General features: G+C 43.0%; 2 protein-coding genes and 1 non-coding gene across 6 annotated transcripts in view; all 3 read left to right on the top strand.

The window, feature by feature from the left end:
* ACTR8 (actin related protein 8) overlaps positions 1-5952 on the top strand; it is a 44565-nt gene extending 38613 nt beyond the window's left edge. The window contains exon 14 of the mRNA XM_056804164.1: positions 5871-5952. The gene's annotated coding sequence lies outside the window, so the exon portion shown is untranslated. The remainder of the gene's footprint in view (positions 1-5870) is intronic.
* Positions 1-21089, top strand: part of CHDH (choline dehydrogenase) — a 33115-nt gene that overhangs the window by 4476 nt on the left and 7550 nt on the right. For all 4 annotated transcript variants that reach the window (XM_007500608.3, XM_016424626.2, XM_056804163.1 and 1 more), the window contains exons 2-3: positions 5871-5952; positions 20217-20930. In XM_007500608.3, the coding sequence (XP_007500670.2) occupies positions 5871-5952; positions 20217-20930 (796 nt within the window). The remainder of the gene's footprint in view (positions 1-5870; positions 5953-20216; positions 20931-21089) is intronic.
* On the top strand, positions 19461-19525 carry MIR7329 (microRNA mir-7329). The gene has a single exon (NR_127543.1). It is a non-coding gene; the product is annotated as a microRNA mir-7329 (primary transcript).

Raw genomic sequence — 21089 nt, 5'->3', positions numbered from 1 at the left:
ACTGATTTATTCATTCTTATTCCTTTCTTACTTTCTCTCTTTTTCTATTGATTAATCAGTGTATTATAAATTAAATTTCTCTATAAAACCCAGTTGGCTTGGGCATATTCATAAATTGGGAATATATTCCCTGGCGACCATCTTGTATTTATATAAAACCAAGACACAGTAGAAAACATATTTCAGCGGTCATAATTGTTATATATATTTCCCTTGCTCCCAAACATTTTAATTATCACAGTTTATGGCTCCCACTCTCTTATCTACAACTATTTAACGCTCAAAACTATTTTAAAATCTCACACCTGAGCCTCTTTCCTTGCCTATGTGACAAGACAGTCGGTCCTGAGGTCCCTTTTAGCTCTGTCTGGTCTGTCGGCCACCCCTACCACAGCCGGAGACCACCCATGGCTCAGCCCTACTCCCCAGTCACTGTGGGGATGGCAGGTGGGTCAGCCTGGGTGAAGGACCCAGAAGGCTCTGGGCAAACCCGTGGCAGAGTCCATGACTGCCCTTTGGGGAGCTCCACTATTAAGGCCCACTTTGGCAAAGCAAAGAAGAAGAAAGATGGGGGGAAACCCGGTAGTAGAGGGAAAGAGATTATGGGCAAAGAGAGAGGAGGGAAGGAGGAAGAAGAGGGGGAGAGAAGGGACAGAGAGAGGGCACCCTCGGGCAGAGCCCTGAAGGCAACTAAAGATGCTTTGGGGGGGGGGGGGCAGGGCTCTCCTAAGGGGACAGATAAGGCAGGAGAAGCAGGCTGAAGCCAGATGGTGGAGGGCCTTCAATGGCAGGCTGAGGAGAAGTTGATATTTTATCTTGGAGGCCACAGGAGTGACGGAAGCTTTCTGAACAGACGGGTTACAAGTGCAGCCATTGTTTGCTTTTGGCTCCAGGGGTCCCAGCATCTCAAATGCCATTTCTCCCGGGTCTCCCTTGGCCGTCCAGGTTTCCTTGTGTCTTCATTACGTTCCTCTTGGCCCTTTTTATTGCCTTAATGCCCAGGAGCTCTGCTCCGATGGCTTCTCTTGCCTCTGCATGATTTCCTGAAGTTCTTCTCTGATCATTGGTAATTGCCGGGTCATAATCCATCCCACCAATGCCCAGCAGTTCATCGAGCCATCTCACCCAGATGGACTTGGGCTGCTTCCCGGCTGGGGCCAGTTATAAAGAAGGCTGCTATAGAAATCTCCCCCCTTTCTTTCCTTGAGTAACTCGGTGGAATGAGGTCAGAGGTGTCTTTCCCTTTGAGTATTGGCTCACAAGCCTCCAGAGGTGCTTGAAAAATACAAATCATTTGGCAGGGGCCGACGGGGGTCTTGGTGAATGCGCTTGTTGCCTCCATTAAGTTTGGGGTTGAAGTCACTGGGATTTTCTAGCTCCGTCTGCCAGTAATGGTATTCTGGCCTCTTTGTTGCCAGACTTCCTGCCTCTGATACCTTCATTCTAATTAGTCCAATTGTGTGGGTAGAATTTTCTGGCACCGTCCCCTGTAGAGGGACCCTTGCCTTATGTTCGACTGGAACAGGAATGCTTCTACTGTTTCTCTGCTGCGGGCCTTGGTGACCCTTTGCTGGCACTTGGGCTGCATTTGAGAGGTCCTAAGGAAAAGCGCACACATTCTCCCCTCGATGGAGGAGAAAACCCTCCCGTATTAAATGATGGGGCTGGACTCGGTGGCTGCTCAGATCCCTTCCAGGTGTGGGATCTGAGGGGAGCTGGATGGGTCACGAATGGAAACAGCCTTGTTTTGGGCAGAGACTTGCTTCACTGCCAACCACCGAACCTGAATGGACCTTGAACACCTTTTATGCTTCCTGGGAGGATCTGAACAAACAATAAAAGGCCTCATGATCTGTGCTGGAGGGAGCGGGTAGCCCACGGAGGTTGTGGATTCATTGGATTCTATACAAAAAACGGCATCGAAGGCCAGGAGGACTTAACCACTTCTCCGGAATCACAGAGCTTATCCATGTTGGAGTTGGCATTTGAATTGGGGCTTCTACTGACCCAAGTCCAGCGTCCATAACATATTTCTCTCCCCTTGTGCAGTGTAAGCTTTGGGCTGCCTCCAAGATTTCCTGGGAAAAGTAGATGATTAATAAATGTGTTTGCTTTTATGCTACCTGCCCATTGGACCTTCCCTTGTCACATCGGAAAACAGTTTAGCAAAAGGGCCCATCAAAGGGACTCTCTGACACCCTGTGTATGTACCTCCCCCGCCCTGGTCCCCTAACTCTTTCCCAAAAGGTTCTCTTTGGTTTGGCTTACTTCACTGCATCGATACCCACAAGTTTTCTCATTTTTTGTTCCTTAGAACTCAGTAATCTCCCCATCATAGCCACACGGATCATTCGTTCGCCCATTCCCATGTTGATGGGCTCCCACCTTCTTTCCCATTCTGAAATGTGCTATCCTCCATAGGGCGATTTCTACAGGACCTTTCTGCCTTCGCCTTCCGGGGGGGGGGGGGGAGGGAGGTGGGGGATCTCAGTCCTGACATCTCTGCCCCAAAGGGTCTGAGCAGTGTTCTGACCTTTCTGCATTATTTGTGTGTGTGTGTGTGTGTGTTGTGTGTGCGTGCACACGGCATGTGTGCAGGTTTTGATGGGTTACCTGACATATGCGTGGCTCCTTGGAATCGTAGACAGCTGGGATTTGATTGGCCTGACTGAGCAGAGGAGGAGAGCTTGGGCCAATGGATGGCATCCAGCGTGCCAGTTGGGGCAGACCCAGGAATACACTTTGAGGGGGTCCACAGGGAGTTCATCCTTGTAGACGTGTGGAATATTGCATGTACTGTAAGAGTCAGTGAATGGACTGACCGGTTTTCTGAAATGGTCTTTTATTTTTCCCCTTTTTTGAGAGAATGAAATATTTGGAGAAGGGGGTAATGCAAAGATGCAGAGGATAGTGAGTGCTAAGAACTGGGCTTAGGATTTCTTCTGTATTGGGAACTCCCAGGGAACGGAAGACCCTCCAGGGCTGGTTGGCAATTTTCTGCAATTTATAGTCAAAGCACATGGGTGAGACTTGAAACCAAGATGTCCTGGCTTTGGGCTGCTTCTGTTGGCTTACAAAAACTCCCTGCCTCTTTTGGCCACTTACTCATTAGGAAATGCTTCTAGTGGCTTCCACATTTGTCTGAGGTATCTGATTTTGATCAGAAATGTTTCGTGCAAAAATTTTCCTCAATAGTTTCTCATCTTCCTCAAGCTATATTGATTTGATTCACTCAAAAAGCCTTTGGATTTTATGTCATTGGACTTGTCTGTTTTAGCTCTTGTGTTCTTTTTAAGGAAACTAAAGCACAAAAGTTAAGGATGTACCCAGGTTTACACAGCTTACTATGTGTCTGGGGTAGGATTTGAATGCAGGTCTTCCCAGCTCTGGCCTGCTATCTAGCTAGCTAGCTAGCTAGCTATATATCCCCTTAGATCTCACCATGATCTATGGAGTACAAAATGGAGTATGGCCCTTTTTTGCCAAACTCCTCCCCAGTTTTCCTTGTTTTTCTTACTGAACAAATAAGAAGCTCTTCAGATCCCCAGTAACCCATGCTCTTGGCCTCCTGTGTTTGCAGTTCATATCTTGTCTGTTCCAGTGACCTACTTGTCTGTCGGTTTTTTACCTGGAACCAAGTAGGTATCAATTGGTCGTGGCCTTTTTCCTACTTTGAGATCCATTCATTCCATGTTCCTTTCATTCTGGCTTTCTTCTGCATTTGCCTTTCGGATCAGAGTCCAATTTGCTTCGTCTGGTTTCGTAAAGTAACCTCAGCAATTTGATTGCCCTGTGCCAAATCCGTACCTTGATTTGCGTGCTATGGTTCAACCAGGAACAATGGCTGTATTCCAAATGCTTTTTTTCTTTTCTTTCCACAAAGATTTCTTTATAGTATGTTTTAGTCTGACTGTGTCTTGCTAGTTGACTCCTTAAAGGCATTCTCTAGCTCTTTCTACTGCAAGTTCTCCTTTCTGTCACTTTTCTCTGACCTTTGCAAGTCCACTTCAAATGTTGATGATTCTTTGTGGTTTGTTTTGTATTCTGATACTTTACTGAAGCTGTTGTGGTTCAGTCATTTCAGACTTGGCCAGCTCCCCTCCTGTGGGGTTTTCTTGGCAAGGACACTGCAATGGTTCGCCATTTCTTTCTCCTTCATTTCAGAGACGAGGAACTGAAGGGAACAGAGTTAAGGGGTTTGCCCAGAGTCACAGAGCTAGAAAAGGCTGGATTAGAACTCATGAAGACTTCAGGCTGCCTACTGAAGCAATTAGTCATTTGTTTCTTGTTTTGATTGTTTTTGTGTTCAAATTTTAAACTAATTTGCTCAGGTTGTCTAGATAAATTATTGTGTTATCCTGTCATCTCCTTGTCATTGGCAGCATCTCTAGAACTGTCAGAGTAAGAAGATAGTGTTCCTTCCATACCATTCTAGTCACTGGAATACCCAGTGGGGGAAAAAATCCAGTTTTCCTGTTACAGATATTGTTACCTCTTGGTTTTGTATGTGTACTTTTGAGCATTTTAAATAAGGACCTTTCTGTGCCCATTTGTTTCCGTGGAATCACTCAAACATGAAGGGCTACATTTTGTCATAGGCTGTTGACCTTACTGTATTATTCCTGTCATTTGGGGGTCTAAATTACACTAAATGTTTTCCAAGGGGTGAAGCATCCTGGTATGCTTGGATTAAATGCATCTTGGTCAAAGTGAATACTTTCTGGCACAAAGTTATTTTGCTAAAAGTTTACTTAAACAATCGAATGTAATGGACTTCTCTACTAGCAGCAACGCAGGACAATCCAGAGGGATCTATGAGAAAGATGCTATCCACATTCAGAGGAAGAACTGTGGGAGCAGAAACACAGAAGAAAAACAAGTGCTTGATCACATGGGTCGAGGGGGATGTGACTGGGGTTGTAGACTCTTAAGCAATCACCTTGCTGTAAACATCAATAATGTGGAAATAGGTCTTGATCAATGATACATGTAAAACCCAGTGGAATTGCGTGTCACCTACGGGAGGGGAGAAGCCCGATTCTTGTAACCAGGAGGAAATGTTCTAAATTGACTAATAAATATTGACTGATATATAAATATGACTAATATATAATAATAAAATATAAATATTGACTAATAAAAATAAAAATATATTTTTTAAAAATAAAAATGCAAATGCTGAAAAAAATAAAAGTTTACTTAACATTTTTGTATCCATATTTGTTAGGGACACTGCTATATAATTCTCTTGCTCTTAATCCCTTCCTACTTTGGGTAGTAAGAGGTCTTATATATTATGTATAATTATATAGATTAGTTAAATATAGTTATGTTTTATGTATTATATATGTTAGTCTTCTATGTTCCATATTAGTTTTATAAGAGTTTGGTAGTCTCAGTTATTGAGAATAATTTTTGTAAAAGGAATTCATTTTTCTTTTAATGATTTTCATAAAATTTACTTGTGAAACCATCTGGACCAATCAATTAATTGGCAAACATTAACATTATGTCAAGCATAATGCTAACTGTTGAACATAACAAAGGAAAAAAAGGAAAAATAGATCCTTCTCTCAAATAGGTTCCATTTTAATGAAAGAACCACCACATGTATCTACGTGTAATTTTAATAATTTTCATTTATTTTGGTCCTTTTGAAAAATGTTAGCTAGTGGTTTATTGATTTTTGGGAAATGGCTCATGCATGGTTTTATCGTTTTTATCGTCTTTTTGTTTTCTCGTTAATCAATTTCTCCTAGTTTTTGAGATAGCTTTTTTTGTGGAGGAGGGGAGGTGTTAATTTCTTTTCTAGTTGTTTTCACTACATGGTCAGTTTATTAATCCTCTTTTTCGATTTCTTTACTTTCTAGTTTCAGAGAAAGAGACCCAGCAGGTTTTCAGAGGGAATATTTCCTCCAAGTTGGACTACTTTGGTGGCATCCCTGAATTCTGGTATGTTGTGTCATTGTTACTCTTTTACAATTTTTAATTGTTTTTGTGATATGTTCTTTAAATAGACTCATTGTTTAAGGCATTATTACTTAGTTTCCATTTAGGCCTGCATCTTACTTGTATTGTCTGCATTGTTACCTTTTTATTGAACTGAGATCTGTAAAGGATAATACTCTTTCAAGCCTCTTTCCACTTATATACAGTGTTTCTGTTCCCGAGAATAGTCACACTGTTGTAGGAGATCCTGTCCTGTTGAGAAGTAGCTCTAGATAGAAGATACAGATGGATACTCATGCCTCATGCACACACGCGCACACACACACACACACAGTTCTCATCCACGTGCCACGCATGTCTTTCAAACCTGGTTTCTCCAACACTGTTTAACTGATTTTCCTTTTGCTTATCTTTCTGTTCAGTTGATGTAGCTCTGAAAGAGGAGCTTTAGGCTCCTGCACTTGGATTATTGCCTAAATATTTTTTGCAATTCAGTTATGTTTTCCCATATGAATGTGGATGCGATTCTATTCGATAGTCGTAACATGATTTAATTTCCTCGAAGAACGGTAGAGTTTTTTCCCTGTTGTTCTTGTTATCAATTTTGATTGTTGCCTTTATCTACAATTATGATTGTCACTCTTGATTCTTTGGAATCTGCCTGCCCTTGTCAATTGTCCTAACCTGTTGTTTTCCTTCTCTTGATTGCTTTCCTTTTTAAATGTGTGTCTATTACATATCAAATCGATTTAGAGTTTGCTTTCTTGTCCAGTGTGCCATTCGCTTTCATTTTCTTGGTGGCTTTAACATATTTACTTCTAAGGTTATAGTGAACAGATTTGTGTTTTTCTCTGGGTTTGTTGTTGTTGTTGTTTTGGTATCGATTCCTTCTCTTTCCCTTTAAGTTAACTCTTGCCCCCTGCCATTAGTCTCGATGAATTTTATGTGGTCCTAGACTTCTTCCCTGTTCTTTACTTGTATTATCTCACCTTTCTTGAATTTCCTCTAATTACTTCTTCTCTCTCCTAGTTTTAGTTCCCTTCTTGCTTTTCCCTGGCTAGATGAGAAGTTTGCATTTCTCTATTCCTCTTCCAAAAAGGATTCATTTATTTCTATTCCTTCCTTATTTTCCTCCCTACCTTGTATATTCTAAATTTAGTATCCCATTCATAAGCTCTATATCTAAACAACTTTTCTTTATTCTCTTTGTGTCCCTTGTAGAAGGGGGAACAAAAGTTTTAAGAGCATTGTATTTATTATTATTAAAAATGAATCATTAATTAAATTGATGGCAATAGTAATTATAACTAGCAGTATGAGTGCTTTAAGTTTTGCAAAAAGCCCTTTACAAATATTATCTCATTTAATCTTCACAACAACCCTGAGAAGTAGGTGCTATAATCCCCACTTTACAACTGAGAAAACTGAGGCAAACAGGTAAAGTGACTTGCCAAGGATCACACAGCTCATAAGTATCTAAGGCTAGATTTGAACTGGAGTCTTCTTGACTCCAGGTCCAGCACTCTGTTCATTGTGCCTGCCCCTGGCAGCCCAGTATCAAATGGGTTTGACTTCTGACTCTTTTTGACTTGCCTCTATAACCCTGGGTAAATCATTCTAGCTCTCTGGGTCTCTGTACTAGAAATACATAATAGGATGGTGTCTTTGTCCTCACCAAGGGATGAGCTCTGGAACTGGAGTCAGGAAGACTTGAGTTCAAATGTGACACTAGTTGTATGGCCCTGGGCAAGTCACTTCATACTGTATGCCTCAGTTTCCTCATCTGTAAAATGGGGATAATAATAGCACCTACTCCCCCCCCCCCATGTTGTCATGAGGATTAATTGAGATAATTGAAAAAACTCTTAGCATGTGCCTGGCACATAGCAAGTACTTACTAAATGCTTTTTCCTTCTCTTCTCCCCCCTTCATTGAATATACAAGTTAACAAGACGTATATATAGACTGTACATCAATATCTGTGACATAAAATGCTTTATGATAAGTTTGTGTCAAAGCGGATCATTATTGTCTAGAGGAGGGCTTTCTGGAGGAGGTGACTTTTGAGCCATGTTGCAAGTTATTTTGATTTTTTATTCCTTTGGTCTTCAAGTCACCTTCATTTCCAAAGGTGTCCTTCCTGCCTTCACTACCCAGAGCCTTCCCTTGTCAACAAATCAGTTTAAAAGATAAAAATAGCAGATTGTTAAACCAACCAGCATTTCTCCTGAGTCTGACAGTATATGCAGCATTACTCACCTGTCCTCTCCCCCCTCCACAGAGAATTGGGAGGAGGAATGTTTTCTCTTCCTGAGGTGAAACAAGATCATTAGCTTGGAGAGAAGCTCAGTTTCTTTGTGATGTTCTTTCTCTGACTCCGTGTTTGTGGTCCTCAATATTGGTTTTTCCAAGCTGTGCTGGCTTCCCTTTATTCAGCGAAGTCTTTCCCATGATTCACAGAATTCTGTTCAGAGAACCCTTTTTGCATTGCTTTCTAGCATGGTTGGAACAACTGCTGACTCTCCCCCAAAGTGTATTGCTAGACCGGGCTTTCCGCAGCCCTTCCAGCAGGGACTGCTTCCATCTTTGATCATCTTTGCGAACTTGCTGGGTGGGAAGTGTAAAGATTAAAATTTGGGGGAAACTGAGGCAGGTAGAAATTAGTTTCTCTCTGAAAGGAGTATTATTTTTATGGGGTTTATTAAAGGTTGAGAATTTAAAGAAAATTACAGAATAAGAAAGCACATGTCTAGGCCCAGAGAAGCCTAGACACAACCTCACCTACATTATGAAAAGAGCCCCGTCTGCTTGCAAGATGAAACAGGAAAGAAAAAAAGAGACCTTGCCGTGGGCGGAGACCCTCTAAATAATTTTGCTCTCTGCCCAGGTGAGAATTCAGTGAGATTACAAAGCGTTCTGGGGAAGTGGAGCAAGGGCTTCTGGGGATTGAAGTCCTGGATTCAAGTCTATTTTTACAGAAGCAGACTGTCAGGGTTGCTGCCCTTCACATTTCTCTTTCTGGTAGTCACTTGAAGCAGCTTTCATGTGGTTATTAACAGATGGCAGCGCTTCTTATCATCTCTCCTTTGGGCTTGGCTCTTTGCCTTCGTAGCCCCAAGTTCATCATGTATCGGGCTATCAGCTCCTCATCAGAGACGGCTGATGTGCAGCTGATGTGCAGATGTGGTTCCGCCCCAGTAACAGATGTCCTCGGTGCTTGCATTGATCATGTTCCTGCAAGTCTCAGTTGCACTCTTTCTCAGCCTTGCTTGGTCCACCGGTGCAGCTCCCCTTCTCCTTCAGGTGTGTTACAAGGGAATCACTTTAAAAGACTGATATATATTAATTTAAGGTCGCCAAGGAATCAGCTATGTAATTCCTAAATGAAAAACTCAAGTCAGCCGTCAGCCTTTTTTGGAGTTTAATTACAATAGGAGCAAGAAAGGAATTAGAGATATATATAGAGAGAGAAAGGGGAGAGAAGGGAATAGGGCTTAAATACCCCTTCTGTTTAGGCTGGGCCAAAAGGCCCAAGCCCTTAGATAGCTGGGGCAAAGAAAGGAGATCAGTCCCTATTACTCACGTGTCCAAAATGGAGAAACAGTCTCAGAGGCCCCCACCTTCAGCTTCCTTCAGAGCAAGCTTCCTCAGAGCCCAGGAACAACACCGACCCAAAAACTCAACAACCCCCCCCTCGAGTCTCCAGACCCTCCTATCTTTAAGGAAACCATCCAAGTTGCCTCCCCTCAGTCCTCATATCTACCAATCACTCTTCATCAATTTCCCTGTCAATGGAGGCTCTCGCTTAACCCAGGACCGCCCAGAGGTTTCTGGCTTTTTGCACATGTCTGTTGAAGGTCATATTTTCCAATGATTAAATCTATACTCCTTTGTTACAGCCCTTTCTAAATCCTGTTAACTTGAGTATGGTAGAGATTGGAATAATTAAATTTTGATCTAGGCTGCAGCCCTTACTCAATCCTATTAGGACTGAATAGGGTGGAGATTTATTCCAAGTATCTCCATTGTATCAATTCTAAATCAATCAAGACTCAAAGAAATTCCTGTTCTATGCTTAAGCATAGGTCAAAGTCCTTTCCATTGTTCAGCAAAGGGTTTCTGTCCTAAAGTAATCTTAAGAAGGGAAGAGAAGGAACCTCCCATGCCAATGGAGTTCCCATTCCAATAGACTATCAGTAAGAAATTTTCCAAGTATGAAATATCCCAATGGTGAAATTTCCAACATTTATAAGTCTAAGGAAATTTGAGGTTTACAATCCCCCCTGATGATCATTGGGAGACTAGTCTCCCCATTGATCATTTAACATAATCATTTTGTAGTTCTAAATTCACTTCTAACTAAAGATATACACAATATTCAATTTTCTAGGAGAAATTAGAGTAGTGAGAGAGGAAATAGAAAAGAAAAGAAAGCAAAACCAATGTTTGCTAGGCGCATTGACAGAAAACCAAATTAGGGGCAGTCCCTTTTGGCATAAATGTTACAATAAATGTTCAATCAAAAGTTCAGTCCAATCAATCACATCCAAAGTTCATTCTTGATCTTCTTGATGAAGTGTAGGTTTTTGGCATCTTTCTGCAACAGTTCATTCTCTGGATATAAAAGTTTCAAGCTTCTTTCTTGAAGATCTTTTCTTGAACAAAATCAAAATCTTTGAATTTTTTATAAAAGTAAAATCTTAAACAAAAGTCTTGGATTTTTATAAAAATAAAATCTCAAACAAAAAAAATTCAAAAATTCTTAGATTTTAAATTTAAATACAATCCCCCCTGAAGTAAGTATTAAAAAAAAAATCAAGTTTAGCTCAGAATGCAATGTTCAGTTATGGGGTTGTATGTGTCAATTATCAAAAGAATAGAAAAATAATCAAAAACATAAGAAAAATTCAAAATAGACCTTGTATAGGTCCAGTTTAAAGTAATTTCTATCCCACAAGTATGTAGGACAGAATGCAGTAATATTTATTACTGCAGGGAAAAAATATTAATATTAATTATGTGTACCTTCAGTACAAAAAATGAGAAAAAAATCAAATATTCTGATCAAAAAATAAAAAGAAATAAGAAAAAATAAGGAAAAAAAATCAGTAATTCAATATATTCTTGAAAAAAAAACATCCATTTGTCTATGGATTATTATCTCCAATTCATATGATAAGATAGAGTCACAATTCATATGATAGGATAGAGTCAATCAGTCTCAGCAGAAGATGCTTTCTTCACATGTGAGCAGTGAATCCAAGAGTCTCTTTCTCCAATCTTTATAGATGTTGGAGTAGTTAATAATATTTGGAATGGTCCTTCCCATGAAGGTTCAGTTGCTCCAGTTCGCTTGAAATTCTTGATATAAACTTTATCTCCTGGGTTCAGGTCATGCAGAGAAAAGTCTAATGGTCCAGCTTGTACTGCAGCTCCGGATTCATGAAGTTCACGTAGTTTGTGCTGTAACTCCTGTATATAGGAAGCAATAGTAATATCTCCCCCTAATAGCGATGTATAAGCCGGGGAGAAAGGCTTAGCCTGTATAGGCGGATGTCCAAAAAGCATCTCAAACGGTGAAATATGTAAGTCTCCTCTCGGCCTGCTTCTAAGATAAAATAGGGCCAGAGGGAGAATTTCAGGCCATTTTAAATGGGTCTCAGTGCATAATTTGCCAATCATAGTCTTAAGTTCTTTATTCATCCTCTCCACTTGGCCTGAGCTCTGGGGGTGATATGGAACATGGAATTTTGGAGTTATCCCCAAGCAAGAATATATTTGATTTAAGACAGAATCGGTAAAATGACTCCCTCTATCGGAGTCAATACGTGCTGGTAGGCCAAAACGAGGGATAATTTCTTTTAAAAGTATCTTTGCAACAAAATCTGCTGTGGCTCGGGTTGTAGGAAATGCTTCTGGCCATCTGGTTAGTTGATCTACAATTACTAGACAAAATTTATAACGTCCAGCTTTTGGCATTGTAATGAAATCTATCTGTAGATGTTCAAAAGGTGTGTAAGCCAGAGGACGTCCCCCAAAGGCTTTTCCACGATATGCATGTTGGTTATATGCCTGGCAAATAGGGCAGGCTGAACATACTTTAGAGGCTACAGTAGTTATACCAGGGGCTATCCATACTCTCTTGACAGAGTCCACGATGCCCTGGGTGCCAAAATGACCATTTTTATGAATAGATTGGCAAATTTGGTTATAGAAACTTCTAGGGAGCAGGGGTTTTCCTTCAGGTGACACCCATACTCCATTAATTTGTTTTGCTTTAAATTTTTGTTTCCATTTTTCCACTTCCTTTTCATTATAGGAGAGTGATAAATTTAAATTATCAGTGGTTGTTAATGTTAAAATTAATCCAGGTCCTTCTATGGCTGCTAGTTTTGCAGCGGCATCTGCTCGGTCATTTCCTCTAGAGACAGGGTCAGAGCCACCTGTATGGGCAGAGCAATGAACTACAGCTAGGGCTTTAGGCAGTTTGAGAGCAGAAAGAACTTCATTAATAATTTCTGCATTAGCTATGGATTTTCCAGCTGAGGTTAAAAATCCTCTTTGGAGCCATAGCATCCCGACTGAGTGACAAATGCCGAAAGCATATCTAGAATCTGTATAAATTGTTGCCTTTTTATCCTTGGCAATTATACAAGCTTGTTTTAGAGCTATGAGTTCTGCTCCTTGAGCGCTAATGTTAGAAGGTAGTGAAGCTGACCATTCAGTGGCAAATTCTGAGACTACGGCAGCTCCAGTGTAACGTATGCCATCCCTCATAAAAGAGGAACCATCGGTAAATAAAATCAGATCTGCATTGTCTAAGGGAGTGTCCAAGAGATTATCTCGAGGCTTTTCTGCCATGGACACTAATGTTTCACAGTTATGTAGTGGTTCTCCTGAAGTGGGTAAATCTGGAAGCAAGGTGGCAGGGTTAAGAGTTGAACAGCGTTTCAAGGTAATATTTTCACTATTTAATAAGGTTATTTCATACCTTGTAATTCTCTGATCCGAGAATGCCTGTGTTCTATGTTTTACCAATAATGCTTCAATCTCATGTGGGCACATTATTGTTAATGGACATCCCAATACTAAATCAACGGTTTTTGTTACTAGTAAGGCTGTAGCAGCTACTCCTCTAAGGCATGGTGGTGCTCCTGCTGCTACTGGGTCTAGTTGGGCAGAATAATAAGCAATTGGGCGCTGAGAAGGTCCCAAAGTCTGAGTTAACACACCAGAGGCTACTCCTCTTCGCTCATGCACATATAAAGTAAATGGCTTGTTGTAATCTGGGATGCCTAGAGCAGGGGCAGACATGATAGCCTTTTTCAGATCTGTTAGAGCTGACAAGTGTTCAGGCTCTAATTTGAGGGGTTCAGGAACCGAATCCTTTGTTAATGCTATAAGGGGTTTAGTGATTTCCCCATAGCAAGGAATCCATTGTCTACAAAACCCTGTTGCTCCTAAAATTGCTCTCAGCTGTTTCTTAGTGGTAGGAGCACTCAATTTTTGAATGTTCTCAATTCGTTTTGGAGAAATATAACGAGCACCCGCAGTCAAGATGAATCCCAAATATTCTACTTTTTGGAGACACCATTGAACTTTATCCTTAGAGATTTTATGTCCTCTTTTGTGCAATTCCAAAAGAAGGTGTTTGCTATCTTCTTGACATGTTTCTGCATCTGTTGAAGCCAAGAGTAGATCATCTACATATTTGATTAATTTGCTATTTTTAAATGTTATATTGTCTGTGTCTTGGCTCAAAATTTGCTCAAATAAGCTCGGACTTTCGACATAACCCTGTGGCAGCCGACACCAGGTATATTGTGAGCCCTTCCAGGTGAAAGCAAAAATATGCCTGGAGTTTTCATGTATTGGTATGGAAAAGAAAGCTGAACACAAGTCTACTACTGTAAAGTATGTAGCTGTGCTAGGAATAGATGAAATAATAGTATGTATGTTAGAAACTACGGAGTGTCTCTTTATAACATGATTATTCACTGCCCTTAGATCCTGTACGAATCTATAGATGTGCTTGCCATCGGGTCCTTTTTTTGGTTTTTTAATTGGCAGGATGGGCGTGTTGTATTCAGATTTGCAAGGGATTATTATTCCCTGTTCTATTAATGAGTTAATAACTGGTGTAATACCCTCAATTGCCTCCTTTGAGAGGGGATACTGAGGGATAGAAGGAGGTGGGCTAGATTTAGTTTTTATCTGCACAGGAACAGCAGATTTAAGTAAGCCTACATCAGAAGAAGATGTGGCCCAAAGGGACTCCGGTATATCTTTAGGTATTTCAAAAATGGAAGGTTCTTTTGCCTCCTGGTTTTCAGAGAGAAGTACAGGGAGTAAATTTAAAGATTCCTCTGGTACTTCTAATGATAATGAGCCATCTGGGGAGCAGGTTATTGTCCCTCCCCAGCAAATTTAAAGGGGAGTCAGGCATCAAAAGGAAGGAGTGTTGTACCTCTAGGGGTCCTACAGACACCATTCTAGGAGGAAGTCTTTTAACTCTTTGGGTTATTCCTGATACTCCCATTACATTCTCTGAGCCAATAGAATAACATTGTAAATCAGGTGTTCTCTTTAATACAGACCAGGAAGCTCCGGTGTCTAATAGACAATCATAATAGGTGTTACCCACTTTTAAGGTAACATGGGGTTCATTAGTATGGGGAGGGCAGTGGATAGGGACAACGGGTAGTAGGACATCAGGGTCTGGGAAATCAAAGGTTGTATCCTCTGATTCCTGTGCCCCAGCCCCCCCCGGGCACCATCATTGTGTTTGGGATATTCCTTGGGCACCCCCCTGAAGGGCACCTCTCTGAGGGTCATTAGTACCTCGAGTAATTTTTGGACGAGCGCCATTTCTCATATATTGTTGAGTATTATCATTAAAATTTTCTTCAATTTGAGCATTGTCATTAAATTCCCAATTCCTATTTCTATAATTCTGGTTTCTAAAGTTCTTATTTCTATATTCATTATAGTTATTTCCATAGTCATTATTATAATTTCTAGAATTCTGGTTTCTATAACCATTATCATAATTTCTATAGTTATTATTTCTAAAACCATTATTAAACTGTGTATTCCTTCCAAACATCTTAAGAAAGGTTCTACATTCCATCATTTTGTGGCCCTTCTTCTCACAGAAGTGGCAAGTAATGGATTGATAATTGGATTTCTGGAGAGGGGCAATTGTCGTTGGTTCATTATCATGCCCACTTTCTAATTTAGTTATCCTATCTATTACACATCTCATTTTTTTCTTCATTTCCTCCATGTCATCATTATTCTCTTTCTCCTTTTCTTCGTTTCCCTTAAAAACATATATAGCTGTTTTTCGCAATTCTTCAAGGTCCATATCTGACCATCTTGGGCATTGTGTTTTAAAATAATTTTTAATTACTTTGCATGAATTATTTACAAAGATTCTTCTAACTTGTCTTAAACTATTCTCTTTATTTAAGTCCCAATCTAAGTATCTGTCCCCAAACTCGATAATTCTGTCCATAAATCTGGAGGGTGTTTCGTTTTCCTTTTGCTTAATTTTTTCCAGTTCCATCCACTTATCTGTACTGTCCGCACATTCCTTCATGGCCGTGAGGATGGCCTCTCTACAACGGTATAGTTGTAGATAGTCCTCAGGATTATTATAGTCCCATTCGGGATCCTGAGATGGCCAATGTGCTGCATTACGCCCCCGGGTTTTGTTGACATGAGCAATTATTTTATTTTTTTCACGTTCACTTAAAAAAGCCTGTAGTAAGCTCTCAACGTCCTTGTAAGACGGATTATATTGAAAAAATATGTCTCCCATCTTTTTTGTTACTAGAAAAGGATCTTGTTCATATGTGGGGATATTTCGTGTAAATTCATTTATTTCTTGGGGAGTAAACGGTATCCTATGTCTTAAAGTCACCACATCCCCATTTCGTCCTATTTCAGGTACTTCTCTTAGAGGAAACAGGCCTCTAGTTGAATTTTGCACCTGTGGGTCAGTTTGACAAGGACAGGTTTCTCTAGGAGGACAAGATCTCCCTTGCATTGGAATTTGGTTTTCTGTAGGAGAAGGAACATGAGAAGGTGGGATTGCAGGGGAAGGGTTTTGGGGATTAAATTCAGACAAGATTTGCACTGCACGAGAGAAGCAATCTGTTAACTGGGCTATAGGGAAGGTGTTGTCCATCTCTATTTCAGGGAAGGAAATTTCCTCATTCAAAGGTTCAGAAACAGGTCTGTTTCTGGTAGAGTGGGTGTTTGCCCATTGATCCTGTAAGAAACATTTTAGATCTTCTAATTGGGCTTGCATTTTTTCCTCAATTTTTCCTATTTTATCTTCCATATCTCCCATTTTATCCTCAATATTTCCTATTTTATTCTCAATATTTCCTATTTTATCCTCAAGTTTTTCTATTTTATTCTCAATATTTCCTATTTTATCCTCAATTTTTTCTATTGTATCCTCAATTTTTTCTATTGTATCCTCAATTTTTTCTATTGTATCCTCATTTTTTTCTATTTTATCCTCAACAATTTCTATTTTATCCTCAATATTTTCTATTTTATCCTCATTTTGTTTTATTTTATCCTCATTTTGTTTTATTTTATCCTTATTTTGTTTTATTTTATCCTCATTTTGTTTTATTTTATCCTCAATATTTTTTATTTTTTCATCTCTAAATATAGTATTGAGGAGTACAAAAATGACAGTACCTATTAATATAAAAATTTGGAGGTATCCTTCATTCCTCAATGCCCCTACTTCTTCAGCTGCCATATAATTGTCAAAGAATGTAGTACTCATTTTTATATGTATATTTTGTAATTTCACAAAACACGTGGGGAGCAGGGCAAAGCAACAAACTTTCCACAGGTTTTTTTTTTTTTTTTTAATCCAGGAGGTTGTTCCTTAAGGGAAAGGATATTTAGAAACAGTTCTTCCAGCCAGGACTTTAGAGTCCTGTTGCTGAGATTTAAAAACAGCTGTTTTCTGTCTATCAGAGTCACACAGCTGGGAAGTATCTGAGGTCCGATTTGAACCCAGGACCTTCTGCCTCTAGGGCTGGCTCTCAATCCGCTGAGCTACCCAGCTGTCCCTTAAGATTAAAGGGAAGAAAAAGAAAAAACTGCTGATTCCAATTTAACTTAAGGAGAAAAGAGAAAAAGTTTTTTTATACTCACGTGTTCTAGCAGCTGTGTCTTTAAGCCAAGTTTTTTTGTTAAAAAAAAAAAAGAACTAAGTGGTGAAACAGTATAGTAAAAAGGCAAGGAAAAAGTTTTATTGAGAGGATTCTTTAGACTCCCGTGTGGTCAGCCACAATGTTACAAGGGAATCACTTTAAAGGACTGATATATATTAATTTAAGGTCGCCAAGGAATCAGCTATGTAATTCCTAAATGAAAAACTCAAGTCAGCCGTCAGCCTTTTTTGGAGTTTAATTACAATAGGAGCAAGAAAGGAATTAGAGATATATATAGAGAGAGAAAGGGGAGAGAAGGGAATAGGGCTTAAATACCCCTTCTGTTTAGGCTGGGCCAAAAGGCCCAAGCCCTTAGATAGCTGGGGCAAAGAAAGGAGATCAGTCCCTATTACTCACGTGTCCAAAATGGAGAAACAGTCTCAGAGGCCCCCACCTTCAGCTTCCTTCAGAGCAAGCTTCCCCAGAGCCCAGGAACCACCGACCAAAAACTCAATCCTCTCTCCTGAGTCTCCAGACCCTCCTATCTTTAAGGACACCATCCAAGTTACCTCCCCTCAGTCCTCACATCTACCAATCACTCTTCATCAATTTCCCTGTCAATGGAGGCTCTCGCTTAACCCAGGACCGCCCAGAGGTTTCTGGCTTTTTGCACATGTCTGTTGAAGGTCATATTTTCCAATGATTAAATCTATACTCCTTTGTTACAGCCCTTTCTAAATCCTGTTAACTTGAGTATGGTAGAGATTGGAATAATTAAATTTTGATCTAGGCTGCAGCCCTTACTCAATCCTATTAGGACTGAATAGGGTGGAGATTTATTCCAAGTATCTCCATTGTATCAATTCTAAATCAATCAAGACTCAAAGAAATTCCTGTTCTATGCTTAAGCATAGGTCAAAGTCCTTTCCATTGTTCAGCAAAGGGTTTCTGTCCTAAAGTAATCTTAAGAAGGGAAGAGAAGGAACCTCCCATGCCAATGGAGTTCCCATTCCAATAGACTATCAGTAAGAAATTTTCCAAGTATGAAATATCCCAATGGTGAAATTTCCAACATTTATAAGTCTAAGGAAATTTGAGGTTTACAGGTGACTTAGTATTCGGGTCTCCTTCTGGCTTGGCTTGCTCTGTGGTAGAAGGTGCTTTAAACCTACTTCCTGCCACAGGACTGTCCTGGTTTCCCCAATTTTTTCTCATCAAATAGTGAGTGCTTCCCGCAGCATTTACATCCCGATTCTTCCTCATTTAGGCCTTTCTTTTCGTTGACCTCATTTCTTAACCGGCACCAAAGAATTTGGATGATTCCTACTTTGCAGCGTAATTTAAAATGGGGCGTATCACGTCTCCCTTCATTCTTCCTCTCATTTTTCCCCTTGAATTCTTGACCTTTTGATGCTTGGCATGGCAGAGCCCGGCTCTGTCCCGCTACTCCTGGGGGGGGTGTTGTTGGCGCTACTTTTCTGAGGCTGTGAATCGTTTCAGCCTATTGGCTCTTTCCGGGGGCTCTCCTAAGATGGCCGTCCTATGGGCAAAGAACACTGGCCTGCCTGGGGCTGGCCTTCATCTTTCTTTGATCTTCATTTCTTTTGTTGGCGTTTCTCAAACTATCCAATACCAGGAGGAGAAAGAGCTCTACACGCTTCAGGTGCTTCTCCATTTCCCCACCTCCAGATGCTTCGTTTTATCACAGTAAACATGAAGAAGGTCGGCGCGCCGCTTTGGGAGGGGCGGGAGGCGAGGAGGTTGGGGCACAAGTAAGAACTGCCCCCGCCGAGAGCGTCTTGGCGCCGGCTCGTCCGCGCTCCTCGGGGCCGGTGACTGTTTCTTCACCATCCCATTTGGGGAAATGAAATCTCTGAATCTGAAGTTTCTTCTGTCCCCTTTGCTGGTTTTTGGACAGCTGTTGGCTGTGTGCATGGATGGATGGATAGGTGGAGGCGGGGCTGGAGGGAGGGCGGGAAGGCGGGGCACGTGATGGCCGCCGGCCGATGATGGGAGGGGCCAAGTCCTGCTTCTTCTGTGCCAGGCTCAGAGGCTAGAGATGGCTCCGAAGCAAAGGCTGTGTTCAGTCCCTTCTTGGGAGAATCTCTGAACGGCTCGAGGCCAAGGCCGGCCTCTCGGCTATTTGCTGCACGAAGAACTTTCCTTCCGTTATCTTTTCACCCACGACCGCGACCGCTGGGAAGGCCCGGTCCAGCTCGGCTGTTTTCAGTCAGGTTTTTCCCAGCAGTCCATAGAATTCTGATCCAGCTTTTCCGTGTGGCAGCCAGGAGACAGGAGGAGCCGAAGAGCTTGGCACGCCCCCCGGGTGAGCATTCTCATTTGGCCCTTCTCGTTCCCTCAAGGCGAAGGCCAATGGCAATGCTTCCTCAGGGTGTGCTGCCGGGGCCCCTGGAGCTCTGCGCCCCTGGGAAGGACAGACACAAAGCCCAGCCACCAGGTAACTGGGGGGACGATCCCAGCCTCCGGGAAAGATCTTCGTGGAGAAGCCGGTCCTTGAGCGGAGTCTTGGGGGGGCGTTCCAGGAGGGGGGTGTAGCCAGGGCAAAGGCTCGGAGAGGGGAGATGGCCTGTGACGTAGGAAGAGCAGGAGCCCGTTGGGCCCCCCTGTCGATGGTGTGAAGGAAGCCCTGCGCTAGGAAAGGGAGGTCGGGCCCAGGGAGAAAAGCTCTTAAAGGCCAGGTGGAAGCATCTGTGTTTGCGCCTGGCCTCTGCAGGCAGCCCCAGAGTTTGTTCAGCGGGGCTGGCCAGGAGGCCCCACTGGACCGCTCGGCCCTCCTCGGGCTCCAGAACCGGGAGTAAAAGGAAGAAAGTGGATGGGGGGAGGGGCAGAGAGGCCCGTCGGGATGGGCGGAGCTTCCCATCACCTCCAGGCCCGGTGAAAGGTGGGAGGTGGGAGGGCGGCTGTGAGGATGGCGAGAGCCCGCCTGCTGAAGGGACCCCAGAGTGTGGGGGGAGGGGGGCACCCAGAGAGGAGCCTGCAGGCCCGGCGAGCCGAGGCTCCCCCCAGGATCCTGAGGTTCCGGGCGCGTTTTGAGCGCCCCGCTTGGCTTGTGTCTTCCAGACAGGGATCGGGCGGCTCCCGGCAGGGCGATGGCGGCGCTCCTCCGAGCCTCCTGCAGGCGGCGGGGCCTCTCGGCGGGGCTGCTCAGGCTCGCCCGCCGCGCCAGCTCCAGCGACGAGAAGAGAGACTCGTACAGTTACGTCATCGTGGGGGCGGGCTCGGCCGGCTGCGTCCTGAGCAACCGGCTGTCGGAGGACCCCGACCACTCGGTGCTGGTGCTGGAGGCGGGGCCCAGGGACGTGTGGCTGGGCAGCAAGCGGCTGCTCTGGAAGATCCACATGCCGGCCGCCCTCGTGTCCAACCTGTGCGACAACCGCTACAACTGGTACTACCACACGACGCCCCAGAAGGGGCTCAACAACCGCGTCCTGTACTGGCCGCGGGGCCGCGTCTGGGGGGGCTCGTCGTCCCTCAACGCCATGGTGTACGTGCGCGGCCACGCCCAGGACTACAACCGCTGGGAGCGCCAGGGCGCGGCGGGCTGGGACTACGAGCACTGCCTGCCCTACTTCCGCAAGGCGCAGGCGCACGAGCTGGGCCCCGACCGCTACCGCGGCGGGGACGGCCCCCTGCACGTGTCCCGGGGCAAGAGCAACCACCCGCTGCACCACGCCTTCCTGGAGGCCGCCCAGCAGGCCGGCTACCCCTTCACCGAGGACATGAACGGCTTCCAGCAGGAGGGCTTTGGCTGGATGGACATGACGATCTACAGAGGTAAAGCGGCCCGGCCGGCTGGCCCTTGTCCCTTCCGGGGGTGCTTTTGGGCGTCCACTTTGTGGATGGGCAAACTGAGGCTCGGAGGAGAGCCGCAGGCTGGCTTTTCCCCCTTCTAAAAACATCGCCCACTTTGTTGACCCATTAGCTGACCTAGAG

Source organism: Monodelphis domestica, chromosome 7 (assembly GCF_027887165.1).
Source record: "Monodelphis domestica isolate mMonDom1 chromosome 7, mMonDom1.pri, whole genome shotgun sequence".
NCBI classification, from domain to species: domain Eukaryota; kingdom Metazoa; phylum Chordata; class Mammalia; order Didelphimorphia; family Didelphidae; genus Monodelphis; species Monodelphis domestica.
This window is presented reverse-complemented; position numbering and strand designations above follow the sequence as displayed.